This window comes from Natrix helvetica (assembly GCF_964273705.1).
Source record: "Natrix helvetica genome assembly, chromosome: 1".
Classification (NCBI taxonomy): Eukaryota; Metazoa; Chordata; class Lepidosauria; order Squamata; family Natricidae; genus Natrix; species Natrix helvetica.
In genome coordinates this window covers 285714934-285732338 of record NC_138548.1, presented here as the reverse complement: position 1 = coordinate 285732338, position 17405 = coordinate 285714934, and the positions used below count along the sequence as shown (strand labels likewise).

At 39.1% G+C, this 17405-nt stretch overlaps 1 protein-coding gene across 2 annotated transcripts; it reads right to left on the bottom strand.

Moving 5' to 3' along the window:
• Positions 1-235: 235 nt before the first annotated feature.
• Positions 236-16128, bottom strand: SMIM3 (small integral membrane protein 3). Of its 2 annotated transcripts, none has more exons than XM_081942712.1 (2): positions 15643-16128; positions 236-2042 (listed from the first exon to the last, which is right to left on the bottom strand). In XM_081942712.1, the coding sequence occupies exon 2, from the start codon at positions 2024-2026 to the stop codon at positions 1835-1837; it is 192 nt and encodes a 63-aa protein (XP_081798838.1). In that variant the 5' UTR covers positions 2027-2042; positions 15643-16128; the 3' UTR covers positions 236-1834. The 2 variants fall into 2 exon arrangements, with proteins under 2 accessions (XP_081798838.1, XP_081798839.1); XM_081942713.1 differs by lacking the exon at positions 15643-16128 and adding an exon at positions 15374-15476.
• Positions 16129-17405: the final 1277 nt, after the last annotated feature.

Below are 17405 nucleotides of genomic sequence, written 5' to 3'. Positions count from 1 at the left end.
TTCTTTATTTCTAAATAAACCTAAATTCTTGTACCCTCACAAGATTCTAATCTCAAGTGTCCATCAATTACTGATAAATTTCTTCCTAGCACTATCTGTTTTCAATTGGCATTTAAAACACATTTTGGGCTTACATATGTATATATATTTCCTGCTTCTAGGGCAATTGGTGATAATCATATAATGTATAATAGGCAACAACACAAGTTTGCATTATGAATTTAGTTTCCTTTGAGAGTTTTTAAGTGTGACCAAACAGATAAGGGAGGGCTAGAATAATATGAAGTTACACAATAAAATACAAAATACTATAAGATACTTCAAGGCCAAACTGGAAGAAGGAATCCAATATTCAAACATCAAAATTCAGAGTCAGGCACCAATACAATTTATTTACATGGCATTGTATAATACTGTAATTTAATATAACAATTTTCTCATGATATGTTGACTGGAAATGAATTCAGTGTCAGTTGATATGTACATGAGTATTGATTGTGTCATTTATTAAACGCTGCAGTATTTTTCACCTACCAAAACATTTCCTTTAAGACCTGAACCAAAATCCCTGCTACATTTCTCTGTTCTCTGTAGATCTTAAGAGGTCTAATAACCCCTGCAGATGAGACCCTACTAGCTCTACTGAACAAGGGAATGGAAAACAAGTGTGACTTGAATGTGTTCATTCCTAACTATAAGAAGAAAGGGCATTACATTGCCTGGTCCTTGAAAATGCAAATTATTCTATCAGCCAGGTAAATGAAATGTGTAGACTGGCTGTCCCCAATAAATCTGAATGATTTTGTTCCAACCATTTGAAGGAAGCTACTGTGGCATTTCTAAGAAGCCAATTACTAAAAAGAGAACATATTTTTAAAAGGTGTGATGACTGAAATCAATCTCCTAAAAATAATAATAAAAAACCCTCCATCATACTACTACTTGTATAGCATGACAGTAAAATATTTTTTGAGATAGACCTTCCTATCACGAAATCTAGCTTCACAAATGGAAAGTTTTTTAAATTTTATTTTCTCAGGTCACATCCTACACCAATCCCTGACAGTAAAATATTTTTTCTAGAATCTTAGCCTCTCCCTTCTCTTTCTCTATATTATGTTCATTTAATTTATTTAAAATAAACCTCCCATTATGAATGTAGTGTTCAACTGCAGTAGATGCCAAATATGATTTTCACAAGTCACTTATCTGCTGACTTCTCATTTCTCCCTTTTAATCCTCTTTAACAGGTGCTGCTTGAAACAGAGGGTACTGGGAGAAAAGATGGACCACAAATATATTAGCCAAGAGCTCTAGCTCTCCATCTCATCTGATTTGTGTGGAATGAAGATTGTCTGGATCAGATAAAGCAAGTTGTTTATGCAAAGCAGCCACAATTTAAATCTTACTAAAGGTGTCCTCTTCAGCACTGTGATTCTGCCATCTCCTTGTTCCCTTGTAATAGTTTGCTTGGTAAACACGAAGTCTCGTTTTGAATGAAGTACACAGACCACAAATCAAAACTGGAAGGATCTGGAATTCTGTAGCAGTTTAGCTCATTCCACAAGTGGGGATAAAGTCCAGGATGTAATGTTCTGTGGACATAAGCCAAATAGATAACCAGGCAGTCAAAAGATATTTTTGTGAGCTGTAGCCTTCTTATCACATGCTGACAGCAGATGTGTTGCTACCATATCTTTGCTGACAATTTATTAATGCCTGTTCAGGGCTCAACCTAATCTTGAAAACTGCCAGATAATTCGGCTGCTTTTGCTATTGCGTTTAGCTTGTGTTCCTCAAAAGCAGAGTCCAAACAGCGACAAGGGGGCCAATCTCACTCGGCACCATTATGATGCATAGGGTGTGTCCAAACCCTATAAATAATCACCGTTGTTGCTGGGCACAATACTAGTAAAGTCATGATGACAATTGTACCTAGGATGATTAAGACAATGGCCCAAATGTCCAGAATGTGCTTCGGAAGGGCGAGTTGGGTAGATTCCATGCTCTCCAAGTTACCCATCATCTTCCTGAGTTCTTCCCTAAGGGAAGAAAAAGGGGAAGAAAAGTTATCAACTAGACAAGAAACAAAGCAAAACAAGTTATGGTCCTCCAGAGATTACTGTGTTGTAACATCCAGCAATCCTCATCATTGACTGTGATGGTTCAGTTAATCCATGGAAGTGCAAATAAGCATATATATATATTTATTTAGCAATAGCAATAACACTGACACATATACCATTTCACAGTGCTTTACAGAGTCAGCATATCCTCTCCAACGATCTGTGTCTTTCCTTTTACCAATCTTGGAAAGATGGAAGGCTGAGTCAACCTTGAGCTGGTGAGACTCAAACTACCGAACTGCTGGCAGTTGGCTGCCAGTGGAATTAGCCTGCAATACTGCATTCTAACCACTGCGTCTTCATGGCTCTTATAATATAAATTTATACTTATATATCAAACTTCTTAACTGCCCGTCTCCCTCATTGAGTCTTTTCTTTCCTTTACAGTAGACACAGCAGTACTGGGGCTTCTTTTAAAGCAGAGTAGAACATTTCTCAGAAACCTTACATACATTTTCACCTCTATTTATATATTCATATAAGTGTTTGTAGAATTAAATCATTAAAAGTAAAAATATCCAGTTTGTGCCAGCAAGGTTATATGAACCTAATGGAATAGATCACTTTGAGGATAGACACCTGCCCTTATACCATATGGAATTTGATGTAATTTGCTATTTGACTTCCTAAAACATTTTTGTAAACTAGATGTCCTCAATAAGCTGCTTTCCAAAAATGTTGGAATTCTAGAATTTGGCCAGTATGTTTGTTTGTTCACTGTTTGGAGATATAGTATTCAAGTTCAATGTATCTGGAAGTCAGAAGGTGACCCTACATAAATATTAAAAGCTACACACAAATCCATGATCATCATTATCTTTCTGAACTACCTAATAATGTTCCTTGTATGGGGGACGGGATGCACATAGGCTAAATAAACAAATAAATCCATTTGCATATTGTAAGATAAAACGGATGCTGTTCACATCAGAATGTCCACATTTCTCTCTTTTTATGGAGGCTGGCAATCATGTGTTGGATAGCATCAGGCAAACTGAATGTGTAGAAAGATAGGATATGTGACAGAATGACAGAAAAGCAGCTTTTAAAGTTGGGTTGCTGTTTATATTCTTATTTTATTTTTCTTCCATTCAATTATGTCCAATTCTCAGAGACTGCCCAGACAAATCCAAGCAGTTTTCCTGGCAAAGTGTTCTTTCTTAGGGCTGAGACAAAATGACTGGTCCAAGGTTGCCTTGTTCCTAAGGCAAGCCTAGAATTCCCGGTCCCCTAGTTTCTAGCATGATGCCTTAATCGGGCTCTCTACTCTATATACTAAACAACTACAAACTATTCTTTTCAACAGGAGAACCTTTGGGGGAGTGGAAAACCATGTACTCTGATACTCTTCAATAAACTATGTTGTAAAAGTATTTACTATATGTAATTATTACCTTAATTAGCTTTTGGTTTTATAATCTGATGTGGAGCAACATTGCCCTCTCAATCCACACACTGCTTTGTAACTAAGCAGAGGAAAAACAGCTGTTTTAACAATAAGGCCTTCAGGAAAGGCTTAACAGGGTTGTTGTTTGAAGAAAAATGGTATATTATGCAAGTTGACTGTTTTATTTATAATTAGCTGATAACCCGGCATTGCTCAGGTATTTATTTATCCCAACCCTCCTTCCATGAACGTCACCACAATTTCTAATGTTGGCTTTCCCCCCTTACCGGAGGGAGCCCCCTTGTGGAGTACTGTGAAGCTGTTAGCATGGCAATTCCACAGCGCTGTTCAGTAGAAGCCATTTTAAGGCAGTATGGTAGAAGCCGTTTTAAGGCACAACAGGCTGTATCTGAATAGAATACCCACCCCCCCAACCGAGAGATGTTAGGGGTATCTTACCCCATAGTATTTGTTTCCAGAGAGTAAGTAATCTGTGTACAAAGTTTGGTTAAAATTGCTTGAGGTGTTCGAGAGTTATGCTGGAACACACCCACCCACCCACAGACATTTTTATATATATAGAAAAAAATAATAAAGGCTGGATAAAAATAAATAAAAATAAATTTAAAGAACATAGGAATAGTAGAAACAGATCACTATTTATCCCTTCTTGCATAGTTTCTCTTCCAACTTCTTTGAAAACCAAGGAATGCTTACAAATACGTGCACAGAAATACATATACATCTTTCTCTGCATCATTTTTTTTCTTGTGATAGGGAGGAGGGATATTTTTAGCCATGACCAATTGAAACAAAGGCCAATGCACTCAGCTATTAGTCAACTTGAAAGGATGACAAGTGAGCACTGATTGGCTGGCAACCCCCTGTGCTCATTAGTGCTACAAAGGGCAAACTAGTGATCAGCAGTTTTATGTGACTCCTTGACTCAGAAACATATAGCCATGACTATGTCCACACCATCTCAATATTTGAATACATCTGCAAATTTTGTCTTAAAGAGAGGCACAGAAATGGTGGTCATCTTGAAAAGATCCATCAATAAGACGTATTTCAGAACAGTCGATCATTGCCTTATCAAGAGCACAAACAATACTAGCCCTTCCTATTATCAGTCACCCTACAGAAAATTGTCTTTAATACTCTAGATTTGTAAACTGTGACACTACTCCTAGCTAGATGCAATAGTATGTGAGAATCACCTTGAGGGACAAGAATAAGTATTCCTGCTACTTTAAGTGCAACTTCCCTTTAAAATTTTTCTTTAAAGTCTTTCTCTGTACGAAAATTAGCAGGTGTGAATATGACTTCTCAACTAATAGAAAGAATATTTTTTATTAAGTGAACTACATTGTTTAAAGATATTGCAGAAGAAAGCAGTTTTAAAATGTAGGGTGAAACTAAATCCATATACAGGAAATGTAAGCACTGAATTAAATAAATGTCATTTCTGGAAAATTATGTAAAAATTATAGGCATATGTATTTATTCAAAGTAAATCCTTTTGACTTCAATGAACTTTATTCTTATGTAGGGATTGCAATTTTCAAACATGCATGGATTGAAATATAAACATATACTTATTCACTGTCCAGGTTTTTTTTTAATGGTTTATTGTATTTTTATGTACTCCCATCTTTAAAACATATTTCTTCAAATTAATTTACTTCAGATTAATTAAATGAGGCAATTGAGCTTTTAATATGCTTAGCACAATATTTTACCCCCTTCAACTCATCACTCATCTAAAACTGAATTCTGCAGTGTCCCCATCACATAGCCCTTGTCTCTTGATGGCTGAAAAAATATCAAAAAAAGAGGGCATAGACATAAAAATTGATATCAGACTCTGTTTTATGGCTCAGTGTTTTGTATTTGCTTTTTTAAAAAAAACCCCATATTTTTATATATATAAAAGATGGTTGTCTGCCTGGATGGTCTCCTGGAGTGAGCCGAAAGACAGAAAAGGGAAGCAGTGTGCTCCCTCCCATACCAGGGCATACCAGGGGTTGTGACACAATACATACATACATACATACATACATACATACATACATACATACATGCGTTGTATTTGTGCTGATAAATAAATAAAGGGAGACTAGTATAGATCTATTTCAACCTATTTAGGTCTCATCAGCTAGCCATGCCCTTACTGGGAATCGAACCAGTTGTAACACAAATACATACCGTATATATATATTATTATATATATTATTATATTATATCCTGATTTTATAATATAATATATTATTATTATATTATATCCTGATTTTAGCCCCAAATATTTCTGAGAGAGATCTCATTTTTTAAGCTGAGCTTAAAATTTACTAAGTTGGTGAAAAAAGATAGCAAGAAAATGTTAACAAGAACTTACAACTGTTTGGAAGGATAAGTTAGAATATCAGGGAACACAATATATATCAGGGAATATCAGGGAACACAAAAAATATCAGCTCCCAAAAGAAACCAGCATGGCTACATAAAGAACTATCTGACAAACTGAAAGACAAAAAAGGTAAGTATAAAAAGTGGAAGGAGGGGGACATAACTAAGGCAGAATATCAGCAAACAGCCCGAGCATGTAAAGATGAAGTGAGGAAAGCTAAGGCTCACAATGAAGAAAGGCTTGCCACAAAAGTAAAAATTAACAAAAAAAGCTTCTTCCAACATGTTAAAAACAAGAAAAAGGTTAAGGAAACAATTGGTCCATTGCTAGGAGAAAGTGGCAAGAAGGTGACAAGCAACAGGGAGAAAGCAGAACTATTTAACTCATGTTTTGCATCTGTCTTTACACAAAGGGATAAAACAGTCCAACCTGTCAAAAGCAGCACCACAAAAATCAGATTAGGAACACAAATTGAAATAGGGAAGAAAATGGTAAGTGAGCACCTGTCTACCCTAGATGAGTTCAAATCACCAGGACCGGATGGATTACACCCCAGGGTTCTGAAGGAACTAGCAGACGAGATCTCAGAACCACTGAATTATATCTTTCAGAGATCCTGGAACACCGGGGAACTACCAGAGGACTGGAAAAGAGCTGATGTGGTTCCCATCTTCAAAAAAGGGAAAAAAATAGATCCAGGAAACTACAGACCTATCAGCCTGACCTCAATACCAGGAAAGATTCTGGAAAAAATAATCAAGCAACGAATTTGCGAACACCTAGAAGCAAACAAAGTAATAGCCAAAAGTCAACATGGATTTGTCAAAAACAGATCATGCCAGACTAATCTTATTGCATTCTTTGATAATGTGACAAAATTAGTGGACCAGAAGAATGCCGTTGATATAGTTTACTTGGACTTCAGTAAGGCTTTTGATAAGGTAGACCATAACCTACTACTAGATAAAGTAGAAGAATGTGGGTTAGACAGCATCACCACCAGATGGATTCGTAACTGGCTGACCAACCGCACTCAACGTGTAGTCCTCAATGGAACTGCATCTACATGGAGGGAAGTAAGCAGTGGAGTACCCCAACGCTCTGTTTTAGGCCCAGTACTCTTCAACATCTTCATCAATGATTTGGATGAGGGAATAAATGGGGAACTCATCAAATTTGCAGATGACACCAAGCTGGCAGGAATAGCCAACACTCCAGAAGATAGGCTTAAGATACAGAAGGATCTTGACAAACTTGAACATTGGGCACTATCTAATAAAATGAAATTCAATGGTGAAAAGAGTAAGGTTCTACATTTAGGCAACAAAAATGGAATGCACAGGTACAGTATAGGTGGTACCGTGCTCAATAGTAGTAACTGTGAGAGGGATCTTGGAGTTCTAGTGGACAACCATTTAAATATGAGCCAGCAGTGTGCAGCAGCTGCCAAAAAAGCCAACACAGTTCTAGGCTGCATCAACAGAGGGATAGAATCAAGATCACATGAAGTGTTAATACCACTTTATAATGCCTTGGTAAGGCCACACTTGGAATACTGCATTCAGTTCTGGTCGCCACGATGTAAAAAAGATGTGGAGACTCTAGAAAGAGTGCAGAGAAGAGCAGCAAAGATGATTAGGGGACTGGAGACTAAAACATATGAAGAACGGTTGCAGGAACTAGGTATGTCTAGCTTAAGAGAAAGAAGGACTAGGGGAGACATGATAGCAGTGTTCCAATATCTCAGGGGTTGCCACAAAGAAGAGGGAGTCAAGCTATTCTCCAAGGCACCTGTGGACAGAACAAGAAGCAATGGGTGGAAACTAATCAAGGAGAGAAGCAACTTAGAACTGAGGAGAAACTTCCTGACAGTTAGAACAATTAATCAGTGGAACAGCTTGCCTCCAGAAGTTGTGAATGCCCCAACACTGGAAGTCTTTAAGAAGATGTTGGATAGCCATTTGTCTGGAACGGTATAGGGTTTCCTGCCTAGGCAGGGGGTTGGACTAGAAGACCTCCAAGGTCCCTTCCAACTCTACTATTGTATTATTGTAAATATAATAGGTTTAGTTTCCAGTGAAAAATATTACTGCAGTCCTTACAGGGAACAACTTCTTGTCTAAGTGATCTAATTTACTCAACCATTATAATAATGACTTAACACTAGGCTCTGGACGTTTTCCATGTCAGGAATAATTTATAAATGAGCTAGTTTAATTCATACTGTAATCCTATGCACAATCACTCATAATTATTACTCATTGTACAATAATATAGATATTACTTCTAGGATCCTTGGATTTTTGTATCTGCACTGACGTCACAAATAAAGCAACAAACGTTGGTTTATCTGAGTCCTCTACAAATTATGATGACACAAAAATGGTGACAGATCACAATGCAAGTGTCTGCTCTTCTTGCATTTACAACCTCCTTTTCAAGCAAAGATGCAAGTCACCTGGTTTGTGTCGTGATGCACATTTTGTCAGTTCCCTCTTTATCCCCTGTGTCCTCAACAGGCACTTTTGCTAACAGAAGCTTTTCTCCCTTTTTGAAACTTCTCTCATTGCTTATGGTAAGCCTGATTCATGTCAGGAACCTGCACATTTAGGCTGTAGAAAAGAAATACACAATGGACAGCTTCATGCTGCGTGATTAATAGTTAACTTTCTGCTTTGCTGTGCACTGGAATCTTCTATTAATTTAAATGGATTTGATCTGATTGGCCCGTAAATCCAAGAAAAGGCATACAATAAATAATTTTTGATTAAGATGTAATTGGCTTAACAGATATGAAAGGAGACCTGGATACAAATTCCTTTAACCCCTCTCCTCCCACTTTTTAGCTCTAAACTGACTAATTTGATACCACTTTTGCAATTTCTTCTCCAGACTTTGCAGGAGCCTGTTGTGACTTTGACGTCAGAATGAGCAGGTTAAACTGGAGTCAAGATAAAGATTTTCTTAAGTAATCAAGATCAAAGATAGCATTGTTACATCAAAGTTTGTGTGGATTCAAAGGCCAGCTACACCCATCTTCATGCCTCAAGGAGATGACTTGTTAAAACCTAGGCATTTTGTAAGAAGCCTGTAAGCAAACCCCAAATTGAATAAACATCCTACTTTGATTTGTCATATTTAATAAGGAGCATTTTTTTCACATCTCAAAAGATTATTAATTGACCATGTTAACAACCATCTACTCATTTGTTGTGATTTAATAAAGTCACTTAAACAACTATTAGGAATGTACTGCTATTAGCATGTCAACGCAGTTATTTGTTGCTCAGATTCATACTTTTTGCAATCAACAGCCCAGTGATTTCTATAGATTTGTCAAAAGTTGCCCTAGAAATAAATTTAATTTGAAAGTCCTTGTAGGTGAAATGAGAATATGGAAGCCTTGCTGCCCAATCTTTGTACATATGGTTATTTCTAGAGTGCTTCTGTACCTGTTACTAGGGTTTTAAAAGGGGGTGCACATGTGCTGAGTTATAGTTACAAAATTATTCAGAACTGGGAAAGTGGGTAAGTTGATAGTAGCAACCAACAGGGAGCAATACGAATTTAGTTATTTATTTAAGAAAATTCACTCTCAAGACTCTGGGTGGCTTACAAAGATAAAACCCCAATATGCAAACAATAAAAAGTAAATCCCCCCCGCCCTGCCCTAAACAACATCAATCAAATAAGCCACATTCAAATAAGTGTCAAAGTAGGGACCAATCTGATCTCTTCAGGGAATGATGTTCCACAGATAGGGAGCCACCATGGAGAAGGCCCTTCTTGGTCCCAATAGATATACTTCCTTAAGATTGGGGAGCTGTGGCATTCCCTGCCTTCCTATTCTGGTGGGTTGGGTAGATGTGACCGGGAAAAGGTGGCCCTTTAAATACCATGGTCCCAAGCCATGCAGGGCTTTAAAGGTGGCAATCAGCACTTTAACTGAACCTGGAAACAGCCAATTTAGCTCCTGCAGGAAAGATGACACTTGTGCACATGTAGGCCTGCACAAAACCATCCAAACTGCTGCGCTTTGAACCAATTGAAGTTTCCAGATACTTTGCAAAGGCAGCCTCATACACAGTGGGTTACAGTCATCAAGGTGGGAGATGACTAGGGCGGGAATGGCTGCGAGCAGGGATTGTTCATCTAGGAAAGGGTATAGCTGGTGCATAACCCACCGTTGCACAAAGGCCCTCCTGGCCACAACTGCCACCTGTTCCTTGAAAAGGAGTCATGAATTTAAGAGAAGCTCCATAAAATATATTGGATCTATTTGGCATGGTGCCACCCATCCAAGACCAGAGATGGCAATTGTTCATGGACCAAAGAACCCCAAACCCAGAGCCATTTGGCCTTGCCAGGGTTTAGTTTCAGTCTGTTGCTCCCATCCAGCCTCCAAGCATTACAAGAGGGATGTCATGGCATCACTTAGCTCACCATGGGCCAAGACATAGATGGAGGTCATCAGCATATTGATATCTCAACCTTTGGTCGGCAGATGATATCACCCAATGGCTTCATGTAAACAGGAGCAGAGAAAGTGCCAAGCCCTAAAGCAGAGGACAAAGGCTGGACTTCTTACCAGCTGAGAGGGATCACAGAGGAGAAAAGTGAACTAGGGCAACACAGAACACCCTCCCCACTCCCAACCATGACATAGAAGGTTACTCAGAGGTCAGGTAGAGAGAGTATAGCATAGCAAGGATAGAGATCATCCAGGGAGAAGAGAGCTGATGTCGCGACGGCACGACGTGCGGTCTTGGTGCTCTGAGATTGCAGTCGAATTCCTGCCACTGGATGGTCCATTTGGACCTAAACCATCCTGCAGAGATGGTGATTGAGAAGGGCACCTCCTGCTGATCTCAGGGACATCACAAAGTCCCTGAAAGATCCCAAAATAGCCTTTTTTTCCAGTGACAGAAATGCAGCTAATGAAGCAGATGAAGTTGGGACAGCTCCGGAACGTGAAGAAAGCGGAAAGAGAAAGTGTGTTGAATTGGTGAGGAAATTTTATTATTAGAGGAAGAGAGTGCCCAAGAAAAAAAATCTAAGTTAAGTTAAGATTGAAGACAAAAGACTGTAGGCGGCGAGATTGATCTGCATTGAACTTAGTGTGTTATCCAGTTTCTAATTTCTTTTTTTCACGGAAGGAACTTTTGCAGGGGCTCCAGATTTTTTAAACTGAATGGATTAATTTTTTCTTCTTTTTTCACTTTTGCTTATACCCATGGATTAAAATTCTCCTTTTTTTATAATGCTTGATTTGATTGATTTGATTGTTTTTGATCTCCATTTAAGGTTTTTTTCCCTTTCTTAAGCTTGGAATATAAAGAAGAAAATAAGAAGGATTAAAGAGGGTTGTAACAACAGGAGGAAAAGCAGTTTGGAATGTTATTATATAATCCTATTCTAGATTTTGACTATTATATATAAAAGGACATAAAAACAATTATAGTCAAATTAAGGTTGAGATATAACAATTGTGATATACATGAATATAGGTGAATTTAAAATATGCGATTTGACATGAAAAGCAAGAGGTGACTATGGAAGAGATACATGGAAATACTGTAACCAACTGACACACTTTCTACAATTTGTAATGGAAGATGGATTTTTTATTTTGCTTTTATGTTTGTTTGTCTTTGTTTAAAAACAAATAAAAATTGTTTTTTTTAAAAAAGGAGATCATCCAAAAGAGCAATTAATGTCCTTTCTGTCCCATATACAGACCTGAACCCTAATTAAAAAGGGTTCAGTTACTGTATTTTTCGGAGTATAAGACACACCTTTTTCCCTCAAAAAAGAGGCTGAAAATCTGGGTGCATCATATACACTGAATACAGCATTTTTGGCCTCCTGAACCTCCCCCCCCCCTTCACTAAAATTGCTGTGCATAGCCTTTAGGAGACTTGCAGAGTGTTACTGGAGGCTGGAGAGGGCAAAAATGAGTGAAAAACAGACTGTCCCCCTCCCCAGACCCCAGGAGCATTATATGCCTCCTAAAGGCTATGCATGCCCTTTTTTTTGGACACAAAACGGGCCTGTTTTCGTGAAAAACAGGACATTTTCTTGCTTGTTTTTGCTCCCTGCCAGACTACCACCACCCTCGGCTCCCAGGAGTACTCTACAAGCCTCCTAAAGGCTATGAATGCCCCCCTTTTTTGCTGAAAATGGGCCATTTTTGGGAGGTCTGTAGAGTGCAAAAACATTTTTGTTAAATTTGCCTCTTCAAAATCTTGGTGTGTCCTATACTCGGGTGCTTTTATCGAGAAACCCCTGGAGCTGTGCAACTACTTTCTCAATAACCTTCTTTGGAAAGGGAAGAATGAAGAGAAGATGAAATCGTTTTTTAAAAAGTAAAATAATTAATTTAGGATAGGTTTTATCTATCAAATGACAACCAGCCATTAGAACCACAATTATATAGGTACAGGGCTCTCATATCAGAACTGCAAAAATCCAAACAATAAATTGACGATAGCAAACAGGAATGTCTACATTTCTTTGCTTCATCTAATGGCTATTTGGAGTTCTTTAGCCCTTATATTGATAGACTAGCACTAACCTCAAGATCAGATTTAGGTCTATTCCTAATAGAATCATAGAGATAGCACTGATCCTCAATAGTAATGTAAACCCATATTTTGAAGTAGTAGAAATTGTAGTATTGTACTTTCCTTAAAAATCCTCTAATAAAGAAAAGTTCCCTACCCCACAAGTATAATGTTCTACTGCCAAGCAGCTGATATTTTTTGTTAAAGTTTCATCTGTGGACTTTCCCTTCATTTGCTGCCAAGAAGACATCACTTTGGGTATAACGCTTAAGAACAACAGAACATCAGGTCACTTATCTTCATTGTGACAGTCCTTTAAATGATTCAATATATTTATCATATCACTTCAAGCTACAGAAGATCTTTAATCTGTCCTTGTGGGAACTACCTCTAAACTCTTTTTACCCCATTCATGCCAGTTAGTCAGATATTCTGATATGATATCTACACTTGAGGTCAAAATAAAGTATGCAAAACAAAAAAAGCTTACGTATCCTGTGGTATGAGAAAATGTTATTTTTATCCATATCCATTACTGATTCTAAAATCATTGGTGCTGCTTAACACATGTTAAGTCATAACTTATGTAAGCACAGTTTCTCAAAGAAACTGAAATTGGCTAGTTTAAAATCATGTTTTACAAACTACAATGGTTGTGACTTACCAGGGCTCAACTAAGCCAACTATTTTTAGGGCTCTTATGAACACCAAAACCAGTGCAAGGTGGGAACTATGGCCCATTGTCAGAGGTCTTCTTTAGGGAGAGGCAAGCAAAAAGAAGCTAAGAATACCCAGTAGGAGAGGAAAAAAACTACCATCCTCCTGATTTGCTGCTGCAATTTAGTGAGGGGTAAATGAATATAATATAATCCACTGCTAAATAATATTGGAACTGCAAAATTAAAAATTAAAGAAAAATAACCCATCGAAGATATTTTGTTAATTGAATAGAAAAATACATGGATTTAAATTCCCTGAATTCTTAGAAATGGCCTTGTTGGGTGGGGAATTCTGAGAGCTGATATCTAACATCTGGACCGGAGGGCATATGTTTGACTTACCTACATATTAGAGAACAAATATAGATGCACATGTACATATACACACATTAAATATGCATTAAATATAAGATGCTTTTTTTCTACAAAGATCTGCCTTTATTTGTGACATTGCTTATGAAACTGCTGCTGGCCCATCCCTGCTGTTCTTTTGACCTCACCTCTTTCTTCAGAGCTGACCGGATTATGGTTACTTGCTTTGACACAGGCAGCATGGTTGCCCAGTTCAGATATTGTCCGAAGTAGCTCACTCTATCTTAGAAAAAAGCAGCACAGAAGAAAGAGCATACTCATACTGGAAACCAAATTGCTGCCAAGCATCCTAATAATGAAGCAATTAGAAACATATCTCTTTCTCTAGCAATTCTAGCAAATGCTAGACAAAAAAATTTGTCATAGCCAATGCAGCATTTTACAGGAACTAATTGCTATTTGTGCCTTAGGATGTCTTAAACTAATGGATAGGGACATATTCTTGACTTTCTCCAATCACAAGGGCAACTTCTACACAATGCTACCATAAAAGTCCAAGAGAGAAAAGACCTCAAGGGCCTTCTTCTCACTAATTATCAAAACTTCACAAAATAAATAATTTTTTCCTCTGCTTATCCCCCTAGCAATCCCTGGAAACCTATTCTCACTGTACATGTGAATAACTGAGACTGCAAAAGAATCCAAATGGGCTGTGAAAGCAAGTAAAAAGCCTAGATATCCTTCTGAACCATGGAAGGAACCTTATATTCTCTACAAATTTTATTTGGTCAAATCAACATATGTCCTCCAACAGCACCAACACAGGGCGAAGCATACACAAGATTAGAAGAGTCCTTACATGTTCATCATCTTATGTGATACTTGTCATGCTCTTTCAGCAAGGCCCCTTATGTAAGACAAACAGGATAAACTTTGGAAAAAAAGAATAAATGGGCACGTTTGACATCAGACTCAAAACAAGGACAAAGAAATTTCAGAGTGATTCAACCCCCCCCCCCCCGCCCCAATCTACTGTGGATTTCAAAGTGACTATTTTGGAAAAAAAAAGAGAGACTTTAACAGCATCACTGAAATGATTGAGCTTACATACATCAGAAGGTTTAAGGCTTTCTCAAAGGCCTCATTGAACTTAATGAGTTTTAACATATTACAATAGATACTTATTGCTACAACAAAAGACATCTAAAGTGATAAAAGTATTTGTAATTTGTCTCATGTGTTATCTGCATAAGCAACCTGTCTCCCCCTCTCTTCTTCTTCCCCTCCACATCCTTCTAATCATTATATGTATATAAAATGGGTTAGTCAGAAAAATTGCGATCAGACTCCTCCTGATTTATGCTAACACAGCTCTCCTACAATGCCTCCCGAAACACATTTTCAGTCATCCGACAGCTAAGTGCTATGAAGAGAAAGAAAGGGCGAAACTGGCAATTCAAAACAAAAGACATCTAAGCAAAAATAACTGGATATATTTGTAACGTGTAAACTGGATATATTTGTAACGTGTAAACTGGATATATTTGTAAGGCTTTCAGGAAGAAGTTCCATCAAGGATGTTCTCTAGAAAAGAGAAAACAAAGTAGCCTAATCCAGCATTCAAAGTCTGCATCAACATGTCATTTCACCTATACGCCTCAAGGCCTATATGTCTCAAAGGCTCACCTGGGGGTGGGTGGGTGGGGGGAATACCTCCTGGAAATATAATAGCTTAGAAAGCTTGTTTAAAGGCAGGCAAATGAAATTACTGACAACCCTATCTGAGAAAGATGACTCTCAAACCTGAAAAGGGAACTTCTGAAAAGCTGACCAATGGCAAAGGATTTTTTTTTTTTAACCATGTGGAGTTTACCCTGGGACCGAAAAATAGAGAAACGAATCCAAGGGATGAGAAAGGTCAACCGTGCAAGTGGGAAAGGAAATATCAAAGCTCTAAAAACAAGAAATCGGTGGGGGGTTTTAAGGTTCCACCAAGCCGTCGAAAATTTACTGTAGTTCACCCTGAATGGCTAAGAACTCCGAACACCAGTTCCGGCTTACCACGAAAATGCACAGCAATCCGAATCAAAGGGGAAGGAAAGCATTGCTATCTACTGACTTAACTTACCCAAGTTAGTTGCCGGAGATAAAGGCGCCCGTGGCTTTCTCCTTGGAGGAAGAGCCACGGACTTCGAGGGTAATGTTCTAGCGTCCCTCCAGCTCAGAACCGGCCCCTTCGATCCCTCCGCGCCAGCCCTCTCCTTCGAAAATCACCTGCCGGGCTCGGTGGGTCAAAGGGGCAGGAAGACCTTCGCGCACTTCAGCGGCAAGGTCGTCTTGCGTTCAGGCAGGAAGAGGCGAGTTTCCGGGCACTGGAAACGTCTGCAGCCCGACGTGATGCTTCCCTTCTCGAGAAAGGAGTAAAAGTGCCGCAGAAGGGTTTTCTCGTCCCGCATAAAAGTAATAGAATGATTCTGTTTAGCTTGGCGGGCAGGCAGGCTGGCAGCCGTTCGCAGAAGGGTTGGAGCTCCCCTTCTACTCTCAAGAGCGAGCAGAATGAATTCCAAGACTTGAATTGCTCTCGTCCGCCCGTCTTCGTTTGTCTCGTTGCTAGGCCACCTAGTGGTGGATGAAGGCATGAAGATGCCTCGACAGGCGCTTAGTGCCAAAGGGAGATAGGGAGGGGGGGGGGGGGTGATTGATGATGTATCATCAAATTGGTATCGACGTCTAGATAGATGTTCTCTATAGCTATCTTTCCCTCATGTTTTTCAGGTCCCCCCAAAATGCAGCCATAGCTTCTCGAGTCTATGGAGATTCTCAGTCATCCAGGTCATGGTTGTCCAAAAAGTGCTTTTGTTTTTCAAGAGGCAATTGGACTTTCTGGTTTTTCTTTGAAGACATTTTGCTTCTCAACCAAGCAGAGCTGAAAAAAAGCACCTTTGGGACACATGTCGCTTCTGTAAATGAAACCACCCACCCAGGACCGGATTTAGATGAAAAGAGGCCCTAGGCTATTCCACTTATGGGGCCCTTTCACCTCCCATTTTTAAGTTTGTAAATTACATGAGAGATAATAAAATACATCATTACTGTGATATATATCAATATATTAAATGAAACATGTTGTAATTGGTGCACGGATAATAAATAAAAATAAAAGGCCCCTCTTGATCTGGAGGCCCTAGGCTGAAGCCTAGTTAGCCTATAGGAAAATCCGGCCCTGCACCCACCTTGAGCTGGCCGTCCACTTTTTCCTTCCTTGAGCCTTTCCTGGCAGTAGAGTCTTTTCCAGAGAGTCATGTCCTTAGTTGATTTCCTCAAGAAAAAATGGATGGAAACTAATCAAGGAGAGAAGCAACCTGGAATTAAGGAGAAACTTTATAATAGAACAATTAACCAGCAAAACAGCTTGTCTTCAGAACTGTAGGTACTTCATCAATGGAGGTATTTAAAAAGAGACTGGACAGCCACTTGTCTGAAATGGTATAGGACAGGGGTGTCAAATTCAAGGCCCTTAGATCTGGTCCACGGGGCTGACCTGGAAACAGTGAACGACTGGCCTGTGATGCCTCTGCCAGTGAAAACAGAGCTCAGGAGGGCCGCACGTGGCCCTCCCAAGCTCTGTTTTAGGCTGTGATGGCCTCCTGCTACCCTCTGCCAGTGAAAATGGATCTCGGGAGAGCTGCGCGTGGCCCTCCTGAGCTCCATTTTCACTGGCAGGGCACTTGGGCCACCACAGGTGTCCCTGAAACGAGCGACGTGGAGTTGGCCACGCCCACTCCTGCCCCCTGAGGCCAAACACAACCCTGATGTGGCCTCAATGAAATCGAGTTTAACACTCCTGGTATAGGATCTCTGGCTTGAGCAGAGGGTTGGGCTAGATGGCCT